The 27,244-nt window shown below is 44.2% G+C and overlaps 1 protein-coding gene across 7 annotated transcripts in view; it reads right to left on the bottom strand.

Annotated features, from left to right (window-relative positions):
- The window catches only part of NIN (ninein), a 98,706-nt gene that overhangs the window by 35,444 nt on the left and 36,018 nt on the right, over positions 1-27,244 (bottom strand). For all 7 annotated transcript variants that reach the window (XR_014795219.1, XM_084886407.1, XM_084886409.1 and 4 more), the window contains 10 exons: positions 17,293-17,332; positions 15,455-15,645; positions 11,285-11,431; positions 9,886-10,053; positions 9,022-9,158; positions 8,348-8,488; positions 7,933-8,107; positions 5,270-5,380; positions 4,797-4,886; positions 2,353-2,491 (listed from right to left, as the gene is read on the bottom strand). Coding sequence is in view for 6 of the 7 variants with exons in the window: in XM_084886407.1 (XP_084742533.1) it covers positions 2,353-2,491; positions 4,797-4,886; positions 5,270-5,380; positions 7,933-8,107; positions 8,348-8,488; positions 9,022-9,158; positions 9,886-10,053; positions 11,285-11,431; positions 15,455-15,645; positions 17,293-17,332 (1,339 nt within the window). In the remaining variant the exon portion in view is untranslated. The remainder of the gene's footprint in view (positions 1-2,352; positions 2,492-4,796; positions 4,887-5,269; positions 5,381-7,932; positions 8,108-8,347; positions 8,489-9,021; positions 9,159-9,885; positions 10,054-11,284; positions 11,432-15,454; positions 15,646-17,292; positions 17,333-27,244) is intronic.

Raw genomic sequence — 27,244 nt, 5'->3', positions numbered from 1 at the left:
CCACCAAACCAGTATTTCAAGAAATGTTAAAGGGTCTTCATTGTTAAGAAGAAGAACAATAACAACAGAGGAATGTAGTTATAATGAATAAAATTAAAATGACAATACATATGTACCTGTCAATATCCACTTTAAATGCAAATGGCTTAAATGTTCTAATTAAAAGATATAGGGTAGCTGAATGGATAAGAAAACAAGACCCAGCCGGGACCGGTTTGGCTCAATGGATAGAGCGTCAGCTTGGGGACTGAAAGGTCCCGGGTTCGATTCCGGTCAAAGGCATATACCTTGGCTGCGGGCATATCCCCAGTAGGGGGTGTGCAAGAGGCAGCTGATCGATGACTCTCTCATCGATGTTTCTGACTCTCTATCTCTCTCCCTTCCTCTCTGTACAAAATCAATAAAATATATTAAAAAAAAGAAAAAAAGAAAAGAAAACAAGACCCATATAGATGCTGTCTATAAGAGACCCACCTCAGCTGAAACCGGTTTGGCTCAATGGATAGAGCATCGGCTTGGGGACTGAAAGGTCCCGGATTCGATTCTGGTCAAGGGCATGCACCTTGGTTGCGGGCACATCCCCAGTAGGGGGTGTGCAAGAGGCAGCTGATCGATGACTCTCTCTATCGATGTTTCTAACTCTCTATCTCTCTCTCTTCCTCTCTGAACAAAATCAATAAAATATATTAAAAAAAAAAAAAAAAAAAAGAGACCCACCTCAGAATGAAAGATATACACAGACTAAAAGGATGGAAAAGATATTTCATGAAAATGGAAATGCAAAAAAAAAAAAAAAAAAAAAAAAAGCTGGGATAGCAATACAGATTTTAAAAACAAAGGCTATAATAAAAGACAAAGAAGGACAAATAGGGCGTAGATTGGGAACACAAATATAGGAAGTCTGGGGGAAATCTCAACTCAACTGTATGAGTTCACCTCTGCAATGGCCCAGGATGATGACTAAGAGGGACTTTGAAATGTTGTAAAGTGTTAAGTTGGGGGCTGAGCTAGTACATAGACAAAATGATTAGAGCTAATATTATGTAGAAATCTTTTAAGGCAGGGGACTCAAAAGTGTTTTTCAGCCTTAGCCAGTTTGGATCCCAGGTTCGATTCTGGTCAAGGGCTTGGTTGCAGGTTCCAGCCCTAATCGATACACATGGAGAAGGCATCCAATCAATATGTTTCTCTCTCTCTATCTCTCCCCCTGCCTTCCACTCGCTCTAAAAATCAATGAAAAATTCTCAGGTAAGGATTAACAACAACAACAAAAAAGTTTTTCATGTGAGTGTACACAGGCAGATGGGCATAAATCTTGCATCTAGAATTGACAGTCTTGCTTTGAGCTGTTTTGCTTTATATTTCATGGCATATCCTCAACTGGAGAGTGATAGTGCAAGTTACGTACCCATGAGAACACCCAACACTTGGTCACCTATGGAAAAGTCCAGAAAAGCTTCTGCTATGTATCATATTATCAGTTGGGCTCCATCCTTACACTACAGTAAAGCTACAGATTGAGAATCAAAAGAAAGGTCTTAAGGCTTCTTTTTGTCTTTCCCCCCATCCCTTATTTATTCTAGAATAAATAAGTGAGGATAAGAATAACTCTTTAAAAGGACCTGGACTCCTGTAATAACTATTAGTGGGCAAAAGTATTTAAGACAGGAGAGTTTATTATGAGCCCTTTAGGCATTCAAACTCAACACACTGGAAGAAAGAGGCAGAAGATCAGGAAGGAGGAAAGAGTTGATAATAAATAGAGGAAGGCTTCCTAGCCTTGCCACTCAAAATCTTCCTCAAAGGCACAGACAACCAACACATTTATTTTATTTATTGTTTTGGAGAGGCAATATAGACATTTAACACAGCCAGCATAAGAAAACCAAATTCTGTGGTCTCTGGCGCCCCCGCTTCCCACCCCTCACCCCTGTGCAAAAAAAAAAAAAAAAAAAAGAATAATAATCATCATCATCGCCATACCAGTTATTCACTCTTTTAGAAAGGGAGAATTCAGCAATAGTTCAGTGTCTGAATTCTAATACTCCCAAGGCCTGGATTCTCAGACTTGTAGCCAGTTTCTTTTTTTAAACATAGCAAATATTTTTGTGGTTTGATTTTCCCATTCCTTGGTTGTTACATATCAAAATTAGATAGAAATATTCTCATAGAGACTTCAAGAATGAATGAAAACACAGACCACAAGTGAAATAGTTCAAGAAAATAATAGTACTGCCAAAGTCTTTCTCTGTTGTTATTGTAGCCAAAGTTTGTCTGTTCTACATTCAACCGTGGCTCTAAAAGGCAAGTCAAAGGCAGAGGCTCTGAAAAGATGGTGTCTGAATGGCTTACCCTGCTCAGGCTCAAGGCAACCGCTGTTAACACCAAGTTCTTCTGACAGTGTGTCCTTCAAGGGAAGTCTGGGAACTTTGCCTTGTGTGCGATACTCTTCCAGCTCAGACTGGAGTTCATCCACTTGGTCTTGTAATACCTGGAGTTTAAAAACCAACATGAGTATTGGGGGTGAAACCAAGCAACAAAAGAAAGACTTTTGGGTTTCAAAGGATACCATCAAGAAAAACAAAACAAAACAAAACAAAAAAACACCTAGATAATGGGAGGAAAGTTTTTGCAAATTATAAAAGGAACTTGCAACTAGAATATATAAAGAACTATTAAAACTCAACACTAAAAAGACTAACTCACTTTTAGGCAAAGGATCTTTGAATATCAAATAGATATTTCTCTAAAGTGGATATACCAATAAACAAATGAAAAGACACTCAACATCATTAGCCATCAAGAAAATGCAAATCAAAACTACAGTGAGATGCCGCTTCAGAGCTGCTAGAATGGCTATAATAAAAGAAGGCTTACAATAGTAACTACTGGCCAGGTTGTAGAGATGGAACTCTCATCCTGGTGGAAATGTAAAATGGTGCAAACCCATTGGAAATTGCTTGGCACTCCCTTAAAAAGTTAAACACACAGTCATTGTATGACCCAGCAATTCCATTCCTCAGTATATATCCAAGAGAAATGAAAGCATATATCCACACAAAAACTTGCACGCAAGCATTCACATCAGCATTACACACAATCTTCAAAACAATCCAAATGTTCATCAACTAATGAATCTATACTAATAAAAGGGTAATGTGCTAATTAGACTGGACATCTTCCAGACGTGTCCTTTTGGACAAAGCCACAGTGGCGGGGTGGCCGAGGCAAAGGCAGTTAAGGTGATCAGGCTGGCAGGGGAGGGCAGTTAGAAGGCAATCAGGCCGGTAGGGGAGGGCAGTTAGGGGCGATTAGACTGGCAGGGGAGCAGTTTGGGATAATCAGGCAGGCAGGCAGACAAGCCGTTAGGAGCCAGTGGTCCGAAATTGGAGAGGGTGAAGGCCAGGCTGAGGGATCCCTTCCCCACCCCTTCTGTGCATGAATTTCGTGCACTAGGCCTCTAGTGGATAAGTAAAATCTGGTACAGTCATATAATGGAATATTATTTAGCAACTGAAATAAATGAAGTACTGATACATGCTACAACATGGGTGGACCTTGAAAACATTATGCTAAATGAAGCAAGCCAGATACAAATGACCATGTATTATATAATTCCATTTATATGCAATGTAAAGAACAGGCAAATCTAGAGAGACAGAAAGTAGGTGATTAGTTGCCAGGGCTGGGGTCATGAGAGAAAGTATAATAAAGTGGAGTAAGAGTTTCTTTTTGTGTGATGAAATGCTCTAAAATGGATTATGGTAAGGTTGCACAATTCTGCGAATATGCTAAAAAACAGTGATTTGTAAACCTCAAATGGGTGAACTATATAGTTACAAAAAGCTTTCAGAAAAATAGAGAAGTGGGTGGATTTGGGGAATTTTTGGAGGTAGAACTGACAGATTTTACTGATGACATAATTTACTTCAAAGACATATAAAAACATCTCTACTTGCTTAGAGCCAACAGCCAAACTTAATTGTAAAAGCATGAATGTTTCTTTTCTTTATTTAAGATGTGCATATGTATTTCCTGAGAAGGCAGACTATGAACAACCTCAAAAGGAGGTGATGTTCTCCTCATTTCTCTGACTGTTCATCTCTAGCAGTCAGAACTCAGTTACGCTTACCTTGTTAGAATAAAGAAGTCTTTGTGGTTTAAGAAAAACAATTCAAATAACTAAGCTAAAAAAAATCCATACTTCTATTATTTATATAAGGATTTTTTTTTTTTTGGTCTCTTCTGGTAGGAATTTGTAATTATTTACTAGCTAAAGATTTTCATGGTTTCTGCTTCATTTGCATTTTGTAAATAAAACAAGGAATCTAATCTGAAAAAAAACACCCACGGGACAAAAGCCAACTACATCCAATTAGGTCTGTAATGATGAATCAGGAAAGGCTAATTTTGGAATAAGCACATCAACATGACCGCAGAGTCTTCTACTTGGAATAAACCATATTTTCCACTAAGCACTGATAATTTCCGACCTAGATAAAGCAGACTTAGATGCAGTGTGCATGATTCCCTAATATTTCAAGATACTAAATAATAATATTAACAGCTAGCATTTGGGTTAAGTGCTTACCATGTCCCAGGCTCTGTTCTACGCACTTTCCGCTCAGTGACTCATGGAATCGTCACAACAACCCCATTATTTTTACCTCCTCCATTTGAGGCATCGAGGCTCCACAGGGTCAGTGACTTGCTCATGGTCACACAGCTAGAAAACGGCCAAGCGGGGTTGGAACCCAGGCACGCCTCCACTTGCTAAGTCCTCTCCAGCCACTCACCCTGCACTGCTGCTCATATTCATTCCTCATCTGTGTCAGCCTCTCTTCTTGCAGGAAGAATTCAGCACTGCTGGGGTCAAGGTCACCAAACTAGAGAAGGAAAAGGCGTAAGCTGTCATTTTCCCAGTGTCCTTCTTTGACCTATAACATTCCAAAGGTCCCAGAGCCTGGTGTTCACCCAGTCTCGAGTATGAAAGGAATGTGACATTTAAGTAGGAACACTACCAACGGGATGATGGGAAGAACCTTCTAGAGGGGTGTGTTCAGCTAACCCAGGGATCATTTCTCAGTGCCATGCAATGGTTTCCTCACATCCAACCTGTGAAATGAAATCTCTGCAAAGAGGGACTGCTTCCCTCAGCCACCTACAGCCTTCCCTAGCAGACATTTTCTTGGTGGCACTGCTCCCGCTCTTCTGCGTAAACCACACTTAGGTAGCTGGGTATCAGGAAGTCACATTTAAACAGATTTACCTTTTCTGCTAACACATTTTCCAAATTTCTCTGAAGTCTGTTTGTCAGCTTCTCATACTCAGCCAGCTTCTCCGCATTTTCCAGCAGCTCGTTTTCTAGTCGACTGTTTTCCTGAGGAAATTTGGGGAAATCAAATAGGCACAGATTGAGAAATAAGAAAACTGGTGTACCATTTTATAGGAGGCACACAAATCAGTGCTCTGGATTGAGAATTTGTTCATTTTGAAAGTTTCAGATTAGACAAAAGTAAATATTTTTTTTTAAAAAATGGATGTTTATCTTATAATCTAAAAGCCTGCCTCCTTTTTCTTTTCTTTCTTCCTTTCTTTCTTTTTTTTTTTTTTTTTTTTTTTTGTTGTTGTTGTTGTTGTTCCTATAGCACTGTGCTGTCCAATAGGGAGCCACTGGCAGTCACGTGTGGACACTGAGTACCTGAAACACGCACAGTGCCAACTGAGGCGTGCTGGAAGTGTAGAACACTCCCCCGATGCCTAAGAGTTGGCACAAGAATATAAAATTGTTCAGTAATTCTTGTATACTGATCCCATCAAAATGATATTTGGAGATACTGCTAGATTAAATGATTTAAAATTAATTTCACCTGTTCCTTTAAACCTTTTAATGTAGCTATCTGAAAATTTGAAATTACATGTATGGCTTGCATTATCTTTCTTCTGGACAGCATTGCAGTAGAAAATTTAATGACACGAAAGACATTCTCAACATATTATCAAATGAGAGAAAACTGGTTCAGCTAACAGTCAGAAAAACTATAAAAAGTAGAATAATCCTGAATTTTTATTTTGTGATAGAGTTTGGTTTACAATTTTATTTTGGTTTAAAGATATAAAAGCTACACACATATAGGTTTTTCATAATTGGCATACGTTTAAATTATTATAATAAAATGAAGTCCACAAAGGGTGGGGTTTTTCTGTATATATAATACTCGCTAGAGAGATTTCCACCCACAGATTTTCACACAGACACTCCATTCAACCTATTTTCTATTCCAATGTTAAAGCTGATTGGAAGAACAGTATTTTCAAAGTACATTTTGCCAAAAGCATATAGAGCCAATATATGTTAACACATTCATGTTCATACCCTCTCACAGCAATATGGAATAAAAGAGAACATGTTTGAAGCATTAAAAAAAATATACCGTTTCCCCCAAAATGCCAATTCTACAACTCTAACCCTTCAAAGTATGTCTAGATTTATTGTACTGTAGATGGCAACAATGAGCAGCAATCTTGAGGTCTTGGGTCTGAGGGATGCTCTGCCACGGCAGAATCCCATTCTGTTACCGACAACAGGGAAGGCAGTCTGGAGGTGGGAAGGGAGTCGGATACGAATACAATGGCCTATGGTGGATCAGAAAATTGGCTTATTTCTGGCAAGAACAAAGTGAGTGAAATGGAAATGAAGAAGTAATTTGGCCTGCAGTGTTGGAGAAAGCCCAACGAGGAACTGAGAGCTGATGGCAGGTGCAATGGGGTTGGGGGCATGACACCAAGGAGAGGCGGGGAGGATTGCTGGTGGTTCCTGGGGCTAGAAAGGTATGGCAAGCCCCATTTTGGGGGCCTCCAGTGCTACCACATTGCACCCTTACGAAGGGTAAGAGCGTGATGGTAAGTGTTCTTTAGTAAGGCAACTTTGGTGACCATACAGAGGTCAGACAGATAAAAGAAAGGCTGTACATTATGTCCATGAGAAATCATGATGAATCCTGAACCTATTCAGAGCCTGTGGAAATGGAGAGGAAGTGGATAAATCGGAGAGGCATTGCATAGCATCAAGACTTAAAGACTGACGAGTGAGGATGACTGAGGACTTGAGCTTCTGGGACATAGCACATGGCGATGATGCAGACAAAGGAGAAAATTCAACAGAGGAAATAGTTGGATGGTTAGGAAGCGAGGAGCAGCTCCGTTTTTGATGTGCGGAGTTTGGGAACCTTTCATAACCTCAACAATAGTGACTATTCCATATGTACCAATTACTTTCCAGACACTGTATGTGGAGCGTTTCACTTAATCCCCATTTCAATGCCAGGGGGTAGGCATAACGATGGTGCCCATTTTGCACATTAGGAAGCAGGTTTGGGTAGCCTGTTCATGGTTTTCCATTAAGTAGTGGTATTCGGATTGGAACCAGGCAGCCTGAGTCCAGACCCCACTCCCTGCTTTTCTCTAGATGACACTGTACCACAGTATCTGGTGTCAGAGTCCAGTAAAGAGAAGGACCACTTCCTCTACAAGGCGTGGGAAAGGAGAGCAGGATGTGTGAGGGAAAAGGCACATTTGGAAGCGCAAAAGCAAAGCTGATGGGCTCTGTGTGGCAGGAGACAAGCCCATTTGCTAAGAGAAAGGAATGAGGGGAGGGCGGGGAAGGGAGAGGGCGTCAACCTGGCCAAACAGTCCTGAGGACCCAAGGAAGAAGCTTCAGGGGGAGAGAAAAACAAGAACCAGCTCTTGACAAACCAGAAGCCTGGATACCCCTGAAATGGAGACCCCGGGGCGGGGCTCTGCTACACCTGGGTCACGGCCCCGCAGGGTAAACGTATGGGAAACCTGCCCGAGCCCTGGGCGGACGGGCCCTCTCACACAGCTGTGGTTTCCCCCGTAGGACCCAGGCCTCAGAACTAACAGGAAGGTTACCTTTAAAGAGAGGGCAAGGCGGTCCCGGATGTAGTTCTCTTCTGTTTTTGCCTTTTCAATTTCCTGCTCCAGTTCCAAGCGCTGCTTGCCCACCTGCTGCATGATCTGCTCCCTCTCCTTTCGGAGTTCGTTCTTTAAGGCTGCTATGCGTTCCTTGTACTCTTCATCCAGTTTCCTGGGAGAAGGAAAGACCAGCAAGCTGCCATCACAACCCTCAGAGATCCCACTGTGGCTCTACCAAAAATCGAAGCAGAGTCAGGCAACTTGAGAAAGTATCTAGTGTCTCCTGCTTTCCTTTAGGCTTAGCAAGTCCTCATTCCCACCAGCCAGGGGTGGCCGGGCAGGCAGGCAGGCTGAGCCCCATCGCCAGGGGCCACAGTGCCAGGTAAGGAGGGATTGGCCCTACCAGGCGCACCTGAGGTTGTACTCATTCCGTCGCTCTATGGCCGCATGATGATCGTCCACCTCCGAGGCCATCAGAGACTTGAGCTTCTCGGCTTTGTCCAGGTCTAACCGTAGCTTCTCTTTTTCTCTGACCACTTGGTCAACACGCTCCCTGGAATCAGAAATACACCGAGTTCAAGGGAAACTGTTTCTAAGTAACAAGTAGACCCCAACATGCTGTCATCTGGCTTGCTTCAATACGAACACAAGCCGAAACTGGTTTGGCTCAGAGGATAGAGCGTCGGCCTGTGGACTGAAAAGTCCCGGGTTTGATTCTGGTCAAGGGCATGTACCTTGGTTGCAGGCACATCCCCAGTAGGGGGTGTGCAAGAGGCAGCTGATCGATGTTTCTCTCTCATCGATATTTCTAACTCTCTATCCCTCTCTCTTCCTCTCTGTAAAAAATTAATAAAATATATTAAAAAAAAATACAAACACAAAACCAAGACAGCCAAACACCTTTCAAAATGTGGACACCCCATAGCTCCCTTCAAAAACCCACAAGCACATCTACGCTCTCCCTCATTTTTACAGCAGAGATGACAGCAGAGTAGCCACATCTGCATATGGAAACACATGTATGTCACCGCCACTCCAATGACATTTGCTGGATAAGTAGAAAAGGAAATGAAGGAAACCACTCACAGCAAATGCCGGATCTCAGCTTTGAAGCTGGCCAGAGCCGCCTGGTGGATGCTGTTCTTGGTGACCAGAAGTTCATTTTCCAGAGCCAGTGTCAACTCTGTCAAGTTGACGTTTCCATTGAGGCTAAAATCCAAGGCCTGGAGGTCAGAACAAGTTCAGGAGAATCATAAGTTCTATCCTCTGGAGGCAGACAGTGAAGGTTAACAAGCCCAGAGAGCTAAATGTATAGTCTAGAACCGTGGTAGGCAAACCGCTGTTTGCGAGCCACATGCGGCTCTTTGGTCCCTTACATATGTGTCCTCTCCCCCCATTACCTTCCCACCTCCCACCCCTACCTCATGGCCTGGGCGAGTCTATTTTGAAGAAGTGGCGTTACAAGAGGTTTAAGTTTATAAAATAGGGCTCTCAAATTTCAATTGTTGTACTGTTGATATTTGGCTCTGTTGACCATTGGTCTAGGAGATGGATAATTACATTTCTTTAGTGACTGGTAAGGAACAATCTTTAGTCCGGAACATAACTAGCTCTCTTTAAGGAAACCTTACCATGGTTATTTAAATGTTTTTAAAGAAAATGCTATCTGGCACTTTAAATAAACACAATGGCATAATTCTAATCCTTACCAACCAGAGATTAGTTAAGAGCATTTCTTTTATCAATAATTTAGGGGTTAAAAACATAGAAAGTAGTTAGCAACAGACTCCTGGTGAAAGGGGGTAGAAAAAGTTACCTCTTATTTTTGAGGTCTTGTGAATAGAAGTATCATTAAGGAGAAATCAAATGACCAAATCACAGTTTCAAAAAACACCTGGAATTTTTCAACCCTTTCCCAGTATCATTTTCCTCTCATTTTTGCTGCCACACCTTCAGGATCTCCTGGCTGTTCTCAATGCCCTCTTCCTGCCAGGTGTCAAGTATTCTGTCCACTGATGCGTAGCCCAGCCCATCATCCAGGCAGGAGAAGACCCGAAAGGCAGTGGTACTCGTCATCACCAATGGGGCTGTGGTGCGTCGTCCACTCTCATCAAAAGACTGGAGGAAGAAAGCGACTTGAGCAAGCTCAGGCACTTTGGTGAAGACCGAAACGGGTCAGTCCTGCCCACAAGAGCAGAAAGTGTGTTTCTCTAATTTACATGAGGGGCAGGGTGTGCCATGCAGCCCCTTTGATCTCCTTTTCCCAAGTGAGCCAAGAATGCAAAGCTTATCAAAAACAAGGAACTCGCCGAAACTGGTTTGGCTCTGCGGACTGAAAGGTCCCAGGTTTGATTCCGGTCAAGGGCATGTACGTTGGTTGCGGGCACATCCCCAGTAGGGGGTGTGCAAGAGGCAGCTGGTCGATGTTTCTCTCTCATTGATGTTTCTAACTCTCTATCTCTCTCCCTTCTTCTCTGTAAAAAAATCAATAAAATATATTAAAAAAAACAAAACACAAAAAAACAAAACAAAGAAAACAAAAAAAAACACAAGGAACTCTGGCAGTTCCTTGCTCTAGATGAGATGTGTCTCTACGTAGCAACAGGTTTCTTCTTCAGTTAACATTAAGGGGCACAACTAGTGGTCTTCCCACTCTGTAATTTATGGTCATTTTGCAAACCTAATTTTCCCTCCTCAAGGGCTTATTCCTTCTTTCTTTTTTTAAAATTTCTTCATTGATTAAGGTATTGCATATGTGTCCTCATCCCCTCATTACCTTCCCACTGCTCCCCTACCCCCATGCTGGCTTATTCTTTCTTATTCTTCTTTTGCCTCACTCCTTCTCCTTACTATTTTTCTTCAAACAACTGGTTAAGTCATTAAAAATTATTCACATGGGTTTCACTTCTACTTATAAAGAATCCACTTCCACCAGGCTGGCGTGGCTCTGTGGTTGAGTGTTGACCTATGACCTAGGACAGGGGTCTTTAAACTATGGCCCGCGGGCCACATGCGGCCCGCAGAGGAGTCTGATCCGGCCCGCCAGGTTTTTTGGGCAGTGAGCGCAGCCGAGGTGTTACAGTAGGAATTAGTAGTTCATATAGTCCGGCCCTCCAGCTCTCTGAGGGACCGTGATCTGGCCCCCACTTTAAAAAGTTTGAGGACCCCTGACCTAGGAGGTCATGGTTCGACTCCCAGTCAAGGCACATCGCCCAGGTCGCGGGCTCGATCTCCAATAGGGGACGCGCAGGAGGCAGCCAACCAATGATTCTCTCACTCCCTCTCCCTTCCCCTCTGAAATCAATAAAAATGTATGTTAAAAAGAAATCACGTCCCATTTATTTCTTACCTGCATGGAAAGGTGCCTTTTCAACTGTCTATATGGAGTAGATGCTGACGGTGTAAGGGATTTCCCATTTTTGAACAAGCCGTAGAAAAAGTCTTCTACACTCATTGTGCTATCAGGATCAAGGTTATGGAAGACTTCCTCCAGCGCCTAGAAAAAGGTAACCAAATACTCAAGGCCCAAAGTACACTACTGGCCAACAGAAATTGGCACCAAGGTTGATCCCAGGACTCCAGAAATATAACATGTCTCTTTATTCTAGTTTCACTAAATTTACTTTCCTTTCTAGTAATTATGTCCTTCTACCTCACACAAACTAAGCAAAAGTCCATTTCAATATCTTTACAATCTTTACACAAGTTAGCAATTACCTTTTTTTCTTTTACTCACACTTTTAAAGCAGGTACCCTTTTTCTTTTTTAAATTTCAGAGAGGAAGGGAGAGCGAGAGATAGAAACATCAATGATGAGAATCACTGATTGGCTGCCTCCTGCACCCTAAACCCCCACTGGAGATTGAGCCTGCAAACTGGGCATGTGCCAGACCCAGAATCAAACCATGACCTCCTGGTTCACAGGTTGATGCTCAACCACTGAGCAATGGCAGCCAGGTGAGCAGGTAATCTTTAATGTTACTACACATCATTCTCACAAATTAAAAAATTACCTAAAAGATATAGCTTACTAGTGACATATTAGTAAAAGTTAGTTGACCATTGAGTCATTGTACAGTGGTTACTCTACATAATATTGTACGTATATTTAATTTTTGAAAATGGTATGTTAGGATCTGGTCTAGAGCAGATAGCAATGGCCTAAAGACTTAGATCTGAAACCCCTGGTGTGGGATTTAGAATGTTATTTGGAACGAGACTGTGTGTTTTTATTTGTCTTCATGCTTTAGCATGGGAGAAGTGAAGATTGGAGGAGAAAGATTTTGTGTGTGTGCAATAGAAGGATTCTAAGAGGTGTAAAGAGAAGGAAATTTTTCTGGCCATTGTGCAACCTCTGATAGTAATCACATGGTCCTCATCATATAATGGGGGGAGAGGACACTGGACTACAATCTCTCTGACAGGCTCGCCAGGGGAGATGATTTGTTTCCCAGCTCAACAGGGGAAAGGAAAGGTGGATAAAGCAGAGGAATCACTGAAACACAAAACTGGGTAAAGACCTCTTTCTCCTCCTGGCAGTTGGATTCCTCTTTTCTATGGGAACATGCCTTCAGGGAATAAAGCAGAGGTCGCGGGAGGATCTTGTTAAATATGGTCTCTGATATAGTTAATGTGGGGGCGGGCCCGAGATCCTGCAATTCTAACAAGCTCCCTGGTGATGCCCGTGTTGCTAAGTAATAAACAGAATAAACATCAAATTTAGTCTTATTGCATTAGAGCCCACAATTAATTGGGTCCACTTTAACAAAGGCCTCTTTGTAACACGTCCTTCAATTTACAATATTCATTTCCTAAGCCTGGACTATAACTAGGATTCCTGTCATCTCAGAATTGTTGATTTTATTCTTCTTGTAATTGCTTGAGGCATTTCTTTCATGTCAAATGCCTTTTTCCCTCCCAATCCCTATCCAATAGGAAACATCTGTTTCTATTTCTATTTATATACACTTCCTCTGGAGAGGACTCTAAAACAAGAAAACCATTCTTAGGAGTGGAAATCTTTGGCAGAAGCAATAGCTCCAAATGGAGAACTCTGTGGTGAAACTCAAAGGTATTTGGGTCAAGATTCTATGTTTGCTAAGACCCCCTTAGCTTCTCAGTCCCCTTCTTACCAACCAAAAGTACACTTTCTTAGAGGACGAGGCCCTCCGGGCCATCAAACCGGAAGTCACAGTAAAATCCAGCTGCAGGTGACTGGAGTTAACAAGCATAGTGTGGCTCTGACCTTAGACCCACACTGCTTAACTCTGAGACCCTGGCCAAATCCATGTATAGCTTCCAGATTGCCTAAACACCCATCACCTGATCCATTCACAGTGAGCCCTGCCAGTTACTGCGCATGGGGCAGTGGGCAAATGGTGAGTCAGAGGATGTGGACTCAGAGGAGGGTGGGTGAGCGGGGCTGGGCTGAAAAGAATACAAGTCAACTGAGCAACTGGAGCACCCCCTGCAGCCTGTGCAGGAGCCAAACTTAGTCCCCTGAGGACAGTCTTACTCCCCAGGCTACATCAGACAGATCTTTGGATGGCTGGTTTCCCAACGTGCAAAATAATGCACTAGAATAGGGACCACGAATCCCAAATACCCACGGAGACCAGAAGGTGCTGTATGAGGCAGGATGGTCCGGAGACGTTAGCAAGTAGTGCCCTTTAAAGCAGTGAACCGAACCCCCGAGGGCATGCCCTGCCCAGAGGCCCGAGGCACTTCCTGCTGCCAGCAAACGGAGCCAAATCCAACCTTTAAAAAAAACTTCCTGATTTAAAAAAAGGGCAGCGAAAACGTTCAACTTTTAAACATTGCGCAGGCCAAATAAAACAGCCTGTGGGCCGTGTTTGGCAGCGAGGGCGACCGTGCGCCATCCGTGCCCTGTGGGTAGGTGTCCTAGCTTCTGGAAGGCAGAGTCCACGCTCCTGCCTCTGTCCCTCCTCGCGGTAACAGCGAGCGGCAGTGATCTCACTCTTCATCTATGAAGTGAGGAGTAACTAAACCTAAAATTGCTCTCGGTTGTACAATTCTGGGATTTCAAATCGTGTGCTGATGAGATCATGCTGAACGCCCAGGTCTTCTGTGGTAAGGAAAAGCTATCCTCAGTGAGCGGTCCTCTCCTCGGCCTCCGATGAGAGGAAAATAACGGGACGGGCTGCTTCTCGCCCTGGGTCCTGGAAATTCCACCACAAAAGATCAACTGCCCGCAAGTGGCTGCCGTTGGTTCCAAGAGTTGTTCTTGGATAAATAATCCATGCTTGTGCAACTATTTCTTGGCAAAAACAACCTGAGATTGTACATACTGCGCTGGTTTATAACTTAGGAGGATGCATTTAATTTTATGACTCAACAGCCACCGCTGAAAAATAAATCATTAAAAAGGTAGTCAAATGGCGTATAATGGTCACATACACAAGGAAGAAGGGAAAAAGAACTCCGCTAGCCAGGCTGCTTGGGAGCTTTGATAAGTCTCTCTCTGGTTTAGGAAATGCTACTGACTCCTGAGCAAACAGACAGCAAGGCTTCAAAATATTATTATAATCAAAGGTTCCCCAAGCTACAACGGAGCCCTAACCTCTTAGTCCCTCCAATCCCCCCCCCCCCTTTATTTTTTTTAGCTCTTTGAAAGACATACCTTGGAATTATTTATATTCTTATGTTTCAAAATGATTACCCAGTCCTGCCTGTTCTCTTCTTAAAATGCAAAGCTCAGAAAATGCAAAGCTCACAATTTTGCTAAACAAGAGTTTTGGGCGGCTCCTTCAAACTCTCTCCTGTGTCTCTTCAAAACCACCAACCGACCCTTTTCCATTCTTCATGAGTAGAATAGCATCATGGCTCCTAGCTGGTCTTCCAACCAGATGGTCTCTTTACTCCAACAATCTCACCGAAAGACACCCAGACCACCCTCAGCACGTCAGTTTCTCCTACATGTTAGTCTGCTACAGCGCCCAGGCTGGTATTGGGATCGCTCCCCAAACCTAATCTCATCAGCCTGGCCTTCAACTTATTTCCCCAACTCCAATCTGCCTGCTTAATCCTTCCTCTACACCTTCCCCACAGTCACACCCATGAATGCCATGTCTACAAAGACAGGCTGTTTCCAAAATGTATACATACACTTTGAGTAATTATAAAGGCAGCGTTTTTAAAAACACAGTTCATTTTCAAAATTGAGCTACTGGCTATTCAAGTATGTAGACATTTTTGGGGGGACACCCTATACATCTGACACGATGGCTGTACTGAGCTAGTACCTGATATAATATATAGTATGGGGTAAAGCGAGGGGCACTGAGTATGGGCTCAGTAGGTGTCATCTATTGTCTGTTTTTCTTTTCTACAACACAGGTCCTCAAGGACAGGATCTTCGTGGCTGACTTCCCAGAAAAAAAAGAGAAGGAAGTCTCTGGAACATACTGCAGGAAGCCAGAACATGGCTGTTCCAGGCCTGTGGGCAGCTGAGCTTTTATGGTGATGACTCCTCATGAATAAACATGTGATGCACGGCTCACCTCTCCATCGACATTCTGCAGACCGTACTGCTCACAGAGGGAGGCCAGCTTCTTCCGGTTCAGGTGACCATCCCGGGTAATCCCCAAATCTTCACAAACCTCCTGCAGCTTCTCCTCTATCCAGTCCTGGGCAGGGGCAGGCCCACTTTGCGAGGCATTCAAGTCATCTGGGTTCCAAAATCTTAGCTGGCCTGAAATAAAAGCATATGTTGTGTTGTCTCCAGAGGGATTACAAAGAGAGAGACCAATCTCAAAGAAAAAAAAAAAAAAAAAATAGTGTTCTTTTGAAAGTAAAAATGACTAAAAAAAAAAAAAGACTATGAATGCTGATTCCATTTTGATTTAATTCTGAAGTTCAAATGCAATGGAACCACTGGTTCTCGGGCTGCACCTAGGACAGTGGTAAGCAAACTCATTAGTCAACAGAGCCAACTATCATCAGTACAACGATTGAAATTTCTTTTGAGAGACACATTTTTTTTAAACTTAAACTTCTTCTAACGCCACTTCTTCAAAATAGACTCACCCAGGCCGTGGTATTTTGTGGAAGAGCCACACTCATGGGGCCAAAGGGCTGCAGGTAGCTCGCGAGCCGCAGTTTGCCAACTATTGACCTAGGGCAATCAGGCTTTTAAAAATTTTGTTCATTGGCAGTCATACCCGTGGAAGAAGTAGCTCTCATGCAGCCATGCCAAGGGTCTAGTCCTGCCTCACTCAGTACAACGGACACATGGAGAGCCTCAGGCTTTGGTGAGAGCGGGAGAGAAGGCTGGGTGAGAGACACTCCACAGAGCTTTACCCACCCGCCTCCACGAGGGCTCCCGCTACCTCCACTCTCTGTCTAGTCTAAGCACTAGAAAGTCTGGTCTGGCACGGGTTTTACTGAGAAGAAAATAATCATGTCTCAAGATTAGTTTGTTCCAAAACCTTTACACTTATCAATATTTTGGGGCTGGCAAAAACGGTCCAACTCCAAAGAATAAAAAAAAAAGGTTGTAAGCTGCAAGTTATTCATTATCTATGTATTAAGGGTAAGTTCTATGTAAAGGCTTGTGGGTAAAATGACTTATTTAAATATCAAAGTTTATTTTCTATTAAAAGTTCTCGCTTCTAGTTACATTTTCGACTTACCCACTTAGTCTTTAAGGTCATTACTTAAACATGAGATAATTACTGGCACAATTTTGTGTGCCCGGAAGAACTTGGAGGGTTGAGAAGAGCATTTAGTGTTATTTATCGAAGAGATTAAGCCCATTATTGCTGTGTGTTTCCAGGCTGGAGACCTGGAGAACATGCTGTAATTGCACTTAAGTACACAGATAGCTTGCCAGGGTAGTCTGTGCAGCGGGCTGAGGTTCTGTCAGCTGAGCCACAGTGCCATCTGCTGGCCAGAAGATCAACTTGTTTTGATGGCTCTTTTTTTTTTTTTTTTTTTTTTTTTTTTTAATTTGAATCTATTGGGGTGACATTGTGCTTAATAAAACCATACATGTTTCAAGTGATGTTTCTTAAATGCATCTAAAACCTGTCAAGAGATAGGTCGCTATTTAATTCAGGATGGCTCACAGATTAATTTCAAAGTATGTAGAAGAGAGTAATTAGCTATAGTGAAATGTTACGTTTCAGTTCTCCTATCTTGCATGATGGTAAAAGTTAGTATTTTAGAACTATAAGCTATCAATTGGGGGTGAATTTTTCTTGCTTCTCTTCTTAAGGTTACTTCTTCGCTGGTCTCCAGCAGGAACGGTGGTCAGAAGGCCGGGAGATGCAGGAAGGGGAGTGTGGAGAATGTCCGTGAATGGCAGCCCGCCCTTCCCCCACACACACTGAGCTCCTACCTTCTGCTTCGTACTCCTCACTGGGCTGCGTCTTCCAGGGCTAGAGGAGGCAAAAGAAGGAGATCAGTGCCCCTGAAAGCATCATCTGCATGAGTCACAGTCCCAGGACCCCCTCATGCTTCCTCCTCAACCAGCCTCTGAAGAAACACCACACAGCCTTCTGCGGAGTTTCACCATGACGGCAAAGTCACTTATCCCACAGCACAACCTGCCACAACCAACAAAACCACGCTGGAGCACACACTCAGGTCCCACCAGCCAACAACCATCTGAATGCATGTGTGGGTGAATGTGTTCCTCCACAGATGTGCACTGGGTGCCAGGAGTTTTGCCCCATCTTTGGAATACAACTATGAAGAGCATGAGTATATTTCTTGCCTCAAGAAATGTACATGCTAATGCAGACATGCAGGCAAAACAACAACAACAAAAATCAAACCAGGAAGTACAATAGGGTAGTATATTACATGCTATGATGGGGAAGTTCAAGGTGCTATGAGGATACATGGGATCCTTCGGACGTGGGAGATCTGGGTAGACTTCCTAAAGAATCGATCATCTAAACCGAGACCTGAGGGTGAGCAGGAGCAGGCGACAGCCAGGTGAAAAGGAAGGAGCAGGTGCTGTTTGCGGAACGAGGCAGGAATGAGCCTAGTGTGTCTGTGGCCCAGTAAGAGGGGACAGATGCAACCCAAAAAGAGGAAGGCTAGAAAGGTCAAATGGACATTGCCAGGAACTTACACTAAAAACAGCGACATTTATCTGACCTGGGCTGTTTTATGCTATGTTACTGCTTATGCTATGTTATTGCTACTGGGTCTTTTCCATGTCCCAGCATGGAGCAGTGGTTTGAGCTGGTGCACAACTGCACTGGGCCAAGGACGCAAGTCAGAGCCCCAATCCAGGCATTGCTCCACTGGTCAACACGGCACAGGTCTGCTCCGACCACGGGCAACGAGTAGGTCCGCAGTGGCCTTGGCCTCACTAGTGAGCTGCCTAATCACTGCTTTTGGGAGGTTCTACAACCAACGCAGGAAAACTCATTGAGAAAAAAAAAAAAGGTGTATATCCCCCATCACCACCATCACCCTCCCTTCCAAACCTGGCTGCTGTCTCAGCAAACAGCCAATGGTAGGAATGAAGCTCCCTTGCCCACTCTCTGTGCTGGCTGATTTCTTAGAATCCCGAAACAAACTCAACAGGAAAACAAGCCTCATTACTCCTGTCGCCAGAGCTCGGATTGCTCAGGGCAGGCAGTGAGCAGGTTGACGTTCAGTAGCTGGTGCGAGGTGATCTGAGTGAGCATGCCTACTTTGTTCCTCTTGGCACTCAGGCCTCTCCTCTTAACGGAAGGACAGCCATCCAACGGGGCGTCACAGTTCCACACTTTACCTAAAAACATACTGACGGTAACACCGATTCAGAGAGTTCCCCAGATTTTGCACACTGAACTGAAACCACACACTGACAACGACGAGATGGATTACAGAAAAGACACCAAAAGGCAATAACTCAAACTATGCAAGTTCACTGCAACTCATTCAGGTTACAACTGAAAGTCATTGTGGAAACTGAATCAGGGTGCAATGTGATTTTTGCTTGTTCATTTGATTACAATTTTATCAGCCCGCATTTCCACATAAAGACAGATCCAACCTGGCAATGTCCACGTATGGTGGGTGTAGGGAGGGAGCAGTGGAATAAATAGTCCTTCATAGATTTTCCAATATTATTTTTTTGGGAAGAATTCAACTGTTTGTATATTAAAAGTTTTAAATCAATAAAGTCCCATTAATAAAAGCACCCTGCCTGTCTGTCCTTCTCTCATCCAATAGATCAAATTATTTATTTACTAGAGGCTCGTTGCTCGAAATTCATGCACAGGGAGGATCCTAGGCCTGGCCAGCAATCAGGGCCAATTGGGGCCTTCTGACTGCTGGTTGGGACCTTCTTTCATTCCGCGCTGCCCCCTGGTGGTCAGTGCATGTCATAGAGAGCAATCAGTTTCCTGGTTGAACTTCTGCAGGGACAATTTGCATAGTAGGCTTTTACATATATAGATTCCTATTTTTTCAGAGCAAATGATTTAAATTCTCATCCTACTTTGGTACCCCAAATGTGAAAACTCATTCAGTATTATAAGTTGGACACACCCTGAAATTAAATCCACCTACAACAAATAAAAATAGGTTTCTCTGGTCTAAGAATCATTTGGTCAAAATAAAAGCTACCAAATCACAAGCAGGGGATGGTTTTAAACAGCATAAACTGGCAGGAGAAATGGCAAAATGAATATCACTGGATATGAATGATAGAGGGAGCCTCGCTGGGATACAGCTGGAAAAAATGCAAACACACCTTCAAAAAATCCTTGGTAACAATTCCTAAAGCAACAAGGTGTGTATCTTGCTACATAAAAGTTTATTGTTCATATTTGCTCACTTCTCAATGCATTTTAAAACAGTGAGCCATTAGTTCAGAGGAGCAAGAGGCTACACACTACACTGTCTCCAACATCTCAGGAGGCTATGGGACCAGGTGCATGTATCTGATGCAATCCCCAGGCTGGTACTTCCCCGCACCTTCTTTTCCCGACTCTCACCCCTAACTAATAAGAGATGGAGTTGTGGGGTTACTGCACGGACGTAGGAATCCTGGCTTACCTACCAGGTTGGGTTTGGACAAATCTCTTAATCTCTTTCACCTCAGTTTCCCAACTGTAAAATGGGATCAAAGTAGTACATATTTCACAGAGCTGGGTAAAATGCTTAGAATTGTTCCTGGCACATAATAAGCACTATAAGAAGTCTTATTTTTAGTGGACATGTGCTTATGTAATACATATCGAATGCATGTTTACAATTTTTTTTATTACGCTTAAACTTAAAGCATTAATTTGGGCAGCCCTGGAGAGGTATCAATTTGTAAGAAAAATGCCAAGCCTCCAGTAAATATGCACAGAGTACAGACAATTTGCATGAGAGGCAACACAATTAAACAAATGCCAAAAGCGGCATTCTTAAGATAGCCTAACCCAGTGGCATCGGGTACAGCGCAACCCCCGAAACTCCAGGGAAAGGTTCATTGCCACAGCAATCAAAGAAGGAGAAATGCAAACCAAGGGATCAGTTTGTTCCCATTGAATTAGAAAAGTGAGATGGGACTCCTATTACCATCAACACCATAATTCAAAACAGGCCTGTTTATATGTTACTGGTAGCAGGGTAAATGGATATTACCCTTTTAGTAAAGCAAATGACTTAATGTATCAAAAGCCATAAAAATATCCATGCTCTTTAACTCAATAATTTCATATGGTAATAAAACCAAAAGCAGCATAAAAACACAGACATAAATACATACACTTAGCATTTTTTTTTTTTTTTAGCAAACTATTGAAAACCATTTAAATAGTCAACGTTGGGGCATAAAAGTGTAATGATCATCATAACGGTAATCATTAAAAGAGTAATCATAAAAGCATGTAGGAACATGGAAACATGTCTTATGAAATGTTAGGTGGAAGACCATAACAAAAATGCTATCTACACTAATATTACCGCTGGCAAAAATATTTATACAATTAGACAAAGGCCGGAAGGAAATAGAGACAATGAAGTGGATACATTTGCTTGACGGACACGAGAAACAATCTTACGGTATTTCCTTTTGCTGTTATAAATGTTGTTTATGCAACATAAATAGGTACAACTTCGCTATTCTTCAAATTTTCACGGAATGAATTTCCTGTGACGTGGGGGTGGGAGAAAAGGAAAGTTCTCTTCCTTAAATGACCGTATTTACCACAGGGCAGCACCTGTAATGTCTGACCTCTAGCACGGCGGCCCCTGACAGAGAGGTGGGTGGTGGGAGGCCCATGGGGTGTTCAGGAGGGTGAGCCCAGCTGGAACCAGAGCTGCCCAAGCAGACAGAGTGTGGAAAGATCAGGGACACCCCTCTGAGACCTACCTCGGGGGCTGTGACCAGGACCATCCAAAAGAGGAATTCTTAAAATAGCCTAACCCAGTGGTCGGCAAACTCATTCATCAACAGAGCCAACTATCTACAGTACAAAGATTGACATTTCTTTTGAGAGCCGAAAACCGACTTCTGCCCATGGGCCACGAAGTTTCAATGTCATTGTACGTGAGTGCCCGTACGTCGTATTTTGTGGAAGAACCACACTCAAGAGGCCAAAGAGCAGTATGTGGCTTGAGAGCCTCAGTTTGCCGACCACGGGCCTACCCCAATTTCGGAACAGCAAAACCTCTAAACTCCAGGCAGCCCCAGTGGCTTAAATGGCTTCACACAAGCTTGTGGAGCCAGGGGTGGCAGCGTAGGGGATAACTTGCTTTAAAATCTCTAGGGGTAACAACCTCCCAAGCATCCCTCCCCTGGCCCTGTGGGAGAAACACAGGTCCAGCTAGGAGCAGCCCTGACTGGGAGAAGCACGTTTATGCTAATGGCTGCATTTTCATTCCAAGACCACCTCAGCTGGAGAGGGAGTTTGCCATCCTGATAAAGGAGGAGGTAAGCACGCTTATTAAATTGCAATGGGGGGCAGAGGGGGAGGGGTGGATTCAATTCATTCACAGCTCATTTATTTTCATTCTCACTGCCTGGAGCCAGCAATTCCAATTAAAAAGCAGGGGTGGGGTGGGAGGGAGGCAGGTTAAAAGGTTGGGGATTAGATCACTGGCTACTGGAACAGCACCAATAGGAGGAGGCATCATTCCGGAACACGGTGGTTTAATTGCTGCAGGTTTACCCAGGCAGGGCAAGCCGGGCAGGTGGCCTGAGACACAGGCCAGCCGGGGGCACTGGAAGGAAGACTATCACAAACATCTCAGGGAAAATGGAGAGAAAGGGAGGGACAATGGCTGGGATGTGTTCCAGTACTAATTCACACACACACACACACACACACACACACACAAAAAGGATGTTAGATTTCTTCCCTTAAAATTTCATGTAGCCCCCTCACCAGAGAAAGAGCAGATGTTAATAAATTAAAAATACTAATTCTGAGGGATTTACTCCCAACTCCAGAGGCAGAACGGTGGCATGCATGAGCACCAGGGGATGCTGAGAGACCGTCCGCCTGGCTCGCCATTCTGGGTGACCCCTCAGTGCCTCACTTCATCTGCAAAGAGGGAACACACAGCCAATGGGGACGCGGCCCTGGGAAAAGCGAGCTCTTGTTATTATTGCAGCCACAACAATGATGTGGTGAAAGGTTTGGACTCCAGAGCCAGGCTCCTGAGTTCAATTTCAGTTCAGTTCTGCCACAGGCTGGCTGAGCAACCCTGGGCGGGGGTACCTTAACGCCCAATGTGCCTCAGTTGCCCCATGGGTAAGAGAACAGCAATGCCCACCTAGGAGGGTGTGCTAATATTTGGAGAGCACTTAAAACGGCGCCTGGTACAAATTAGTGCTAAGTGTCTGTTAAGTAAATAAATATTATAACGACTATTTCTTCACCTGGCTGTTCAAACTGGGCCAAAGGCAGAGGACAGAAACGACACACAGACCAATATCAGTTTTAAGAAGAGGCATAGAAGAGACCCCTAGAAATGACAGCTTTGAGCATGGAAGTTTCGATGAAGCTAGCAACTTTTCTTTTATTGAATTTTTACAGAGAGGGAGAGGGATGGAGAGTTAGAAACATCGGCCAGCCGCCTCCTGCACACCCTCTCTCCTCCCAAATGGGGATGTGCCCGCAACCAAGGTACATGCCCTTGACCGGGATCGAACTTGGGACCCTTCAGTCCGCAGGCCGATGCTCTATCCACTGAGCCAAACCAGTTTCGGCGAAGCAATCAACTTTTGATTCAGCTTAGGAGCAGGGTCTCCCCAGGGCCCGACCCCTGTGGGACAGTGGCCCCTGGGTGGCCACAGCAGGCAGGGGCTGCTTGCGCTTCCACATTACCATCCTAAGTGGCCTGGCCCACGCCCCATGGAGAGCGGACAGAGGGGAGAAGGTCAGAGGTTGTAGCCCCACCCCCTCACGCAGACAAAGGCCCCGCACCAGCCTCAGCCCCGTGTCCTGCTGGCCATTGTGGCAGCTCCCTACATCTGGACGAGGCTGCCCCCCACACACGGCCGCGCAGGCGGTGCTGCTTTCAGGAATGCTTTCTTCGGAGGGACACCTGCTTGGCTGGACTGCGGAGCAGATGGCCAGAGCCCCTTGGATCCCGGGCCTCCAGCACCGAGGCCGGGCCAGCATCTGCAGCCTGTGGGCCTGGCATGGCCTCTGCCCACAATAGCCCGGTCACAGCCCCCACCAACCATCTGCTCCGGGGCAGACCTTGTGCCCTGCAGAATGTACGGCTAATTAAAGCGATTATGGGGGCACACACGGCTGTTCTTCCCCAGCAGAGGCTGCTGAGCTGATCTCAACAGCGTTAAGCAGGGCTTTTTGTTGTTTTGTTTTGTTTTTTTGGTCTTGCTTTGTTTTGCTTTGAAAAGGGGAAAGTCTAGCAAGCCCAGAAAGAAGAGGGAGGAAGGAAATTTACTAGAATAGCAAAGCTCCCCAAACAAACGGAGCTGTAAGGCCTATTTGACAAGAGTAGCTAAGCAGAGGAGTCTCTGGGAACATGACACACACACAAAATTGCTTTAGGAGGGTGCTTATGACGAAAACTGCAGGACTTTGAAAAACATAGCATCTGTGGCATTTATGCCCTATTTATAAATAGGGGGCCAGCTACTGGAAACTGAGCGTGCCCAGGTCTGGCTACTTCTGCAGGACACACTTCCTGGGGCTTTGGTTCGCTCCCCGAGGTCTCACCTCTGAAGGCAAACTGGTCCGTGGAGGCCCGGACAGCCCGGTTCCTAATCTCTGCTCAGAACCAGGGGCGAGTAGCTCAGCTGCAGGACTGTCCCTTCCAGAGGGCAAATCAGTGCCTTTGTCTTTTAAGGCAAGGAAACGCTGCAAGTCAGTGCTGAGAATGGGAATCGGTGTACGCTTTTTAAATGCACACACAGTTAAGATGCCAGCGAGCCTCCGGTGCTGCCAATGTGGAGAAATGTTCACTTTAAAAGAGTTTTATTCTTAATGACTCTCCTACCAAAGTTGGAAACTGGTTTTGATTCATGGGACTTAAAGAACTTAAAGGAAAGGGATTTTTTTTTTTTTTTTAAATACATCTGCTCATGGAATCTGATAGGGTGAATACTGCTTTTCCATTTGGAAAACACTCAGTGGCGTGCAATTGGCAAATGTTACTATTATCAGTAAAGTTAACTTGTCAATTTATTTTTTATAAATGTTTTAAAAATATATTTTTATTGATTTCAGAAAGGGAGAAGGAGAAAGAGAAACATCAACGATGAAAATCATTGATCGGTTGCGTCCTGCATGCCCCCTACTGGGGATCAAACCAGCAACTCAGGCATGTGCCCTTGACTGGAATCGAACCTGGGACCCTCTAGTCCGCAGGCCAACACTCTATCCACTGAGTCAAATCAGCCAGGGCTAACTTGTCAATTTTTGATTGGTTGTCTGTGTTAGTTAGAAAGTAAGTATTAGAAACTGCTGACTGGAAGATGGACAAGGAGGGGGCTGACTCCAGGGGAATTCCCTTTAGGGTCACCTCAGGAAGACTTTCCAGAACAGCAAAGCTTGAAAGCCTCCACACCCTATTAGCTTTGTAGGGGCTTCTTTATACCACTTTCAAGTGATCTACAATTGCATCTTGGATGAGTGTCTCATTTCTGGGAATAGCCAGATGATCTAATCAGACTTAAGAAATATAAAGGGAAACACTGGAATTACATGAATAAAAAATGTATCCTGGTGATGACATATTGTTTGATGGAAATAAATGACCACAGTATTGAAACTGCTTACAGACTGTCAAAGTGAAAAACTAGACAAAAAATGTTATGGAATGTTAAGGCCCGGCAGGTGTGGCTCAGTGAATTAAGCATCATCCCATGGTCTGGGCACATGTCCTGGTTGTGGGCTTGGTTCCCAATAGGGGGCGTGCAGGAGGCAGCGATGGTTGTGTCTCTCTCATTGATGTTTCTCTCTCCCTCTCCCTCTCTATCTAAAAATCAATAAAAACATATTTTTAAAAAACTGTCTGAAAGACAACGAAAAAAAAAAATGCTATGGAAATAATGGGAAAACAGGTGCATTTCAACTACAAAAGCTATTAGCAGAACTTCTCCCAGTTATTAAGATGTTTGTTCCAGAATTAAATATTTACTCTACACAATGTAAATGAACAATTCATAAAGTTTAACTGCAAAGTGATACATATATGAAAATGAACATAAGGCGACTCTAAGTCAGTTTCACATGTCGTAAAGGCGTTTGATTTTATGTAGAGTAGTAAAATCATTTTCTTAAAAGTTTTTAAACCATCATTGTCTCCCATCCTCCTAACCCCACGGTCCCCACAAAGACTTAACTGGCTTGTCCATTCTTGGGCAAATGAAGCCATTGGCTTTCACTTTTCTCCCAGGTCCTCACTTCAACTGCAGGGTTTTGGCTTACACTATTATTGTCTACAGTCGAAAAAATAATTGTTTAAAGCCTCTTGCTCTTGATAAGGATCTTACTAGACCTGATTTATTCCCATGGAGGAAAACAGTTAACAAGGCGCCCCCTGTTTTCAACCAGGGCAGAAAGCAGAGTGGCCCTGCCCCAATTGTATTAATTGAACAACCTTTCCTACCAGTGCTGAGCGATACAGAACAGAACTGAGGATTCGTTTTGTTTTGTCTGCGCCCTGCCACCTACCCTTAGAAGAAGCATGAACATAAAACTCAAGGTCAGTTTAGGAGCCACTGCATATATGCATATAAAAGACTGGGGTGTGGGGAGGATGTACTCTTTAGAACCTAAAAACTCACTTCTGTTTCTTAGTGACGTGAAGCCAGAATGATGACAACCAAAACCTTCTCACTAATCACACCTTACACGTCTGGATCAAGAATGTGCCCTTTGTTCGTGTGGGTTAATTCGGAATAGAATGTCCAGTTGAATTGCCTCGAGGGAAAAGGACCCCATGAAAAGAGGAAAAAAAAAAAAATCACCACTTTCCTTTCAATACCACCCAGAATGAGAGGGCAGACTCCCGAGGGACCCACCTGCCAGACAAACGCACTAAGCGAGAAGGTGGAGGCCAGTTTCAGCCTGAGGTGGAACCGACCTGTCCCTGGTGAATTAGGACATTTTGCTGCAGGGTTTCCAAATGAAGTCCCATAATACACGTTTCAGGGCTGAGAACCGAGCAGATAACAGTGGTCTTTCTCTACGGAAAGGCTTTTGAGGGCTTGTAAACTAAACTCGGAAGGGGAGGCATGCTTCGTAGCTAGGTGACATACGATTTCCTGTTTCGGCATAAAGAATCAAGCTGCCTCAATAAAGCTGGGGGAGGGGCAGGGCGGGATGAAGACGATAAAATGTTTACTGTTTGTGAGGGCTTTCACACATGTGTACTGAAACAAAAGTGGCCTTTGATCACCACCACCTCCCAACGAGATTTATTCTCATCTATTCTATTCAGCGTCAAGGCTGCGTGGTGGAGCATCTGTCACTGCAGATGAACCATGCCGGCTCTCGCCCTCGGCGCCCCGTCACCACGGGACACCCCCAACGGCCCCGGGAGGCGGTCCAAGGCGCTGTCACCGAGGAGGCCTGGGGCGTCACGTTAAAAATAAAACCTGTCCCAGCACCACTCTCCCTGGCCTGCGTGCCTATGTTTTCTTGGGTGGGAGGGGAAGGGTGGAGTTACAGGTGGACGCAGAGAAGGATGACTACGGAGGATTACCTGGAGTGTTTGTTATGGGCATGGTGGGAGAAGGCCTTCCGAGGGAAGACGCAGTAGAAGGTTCTGAACCACTAGCCCCGGAGCCTCGGAAGGAACCTTCAGCCTTTAGCAAACTGCCCTGTTGTGGAATCACCCTGGAGAGACGGAGGGGGTATGGTTTTATCCCTTCA

The sequence above is a fragment of the Pipistrellus hanaki genome, assembly GCF_964339955.1.
Source record: "Pipistrellus hanaki genome assembly, chromosome: 1".
Classification (NCBI taxonomy): domain Eukaryota; kingdom Metazoa; phylum Chordata; class Mammalia; order Chiroptera; family Vespertilionidae; genus Pipistrellus; species Pipistrellus hanaki.
This window is presented reverse-complemented; position numbering and strand designations above follow the sequence as displayed.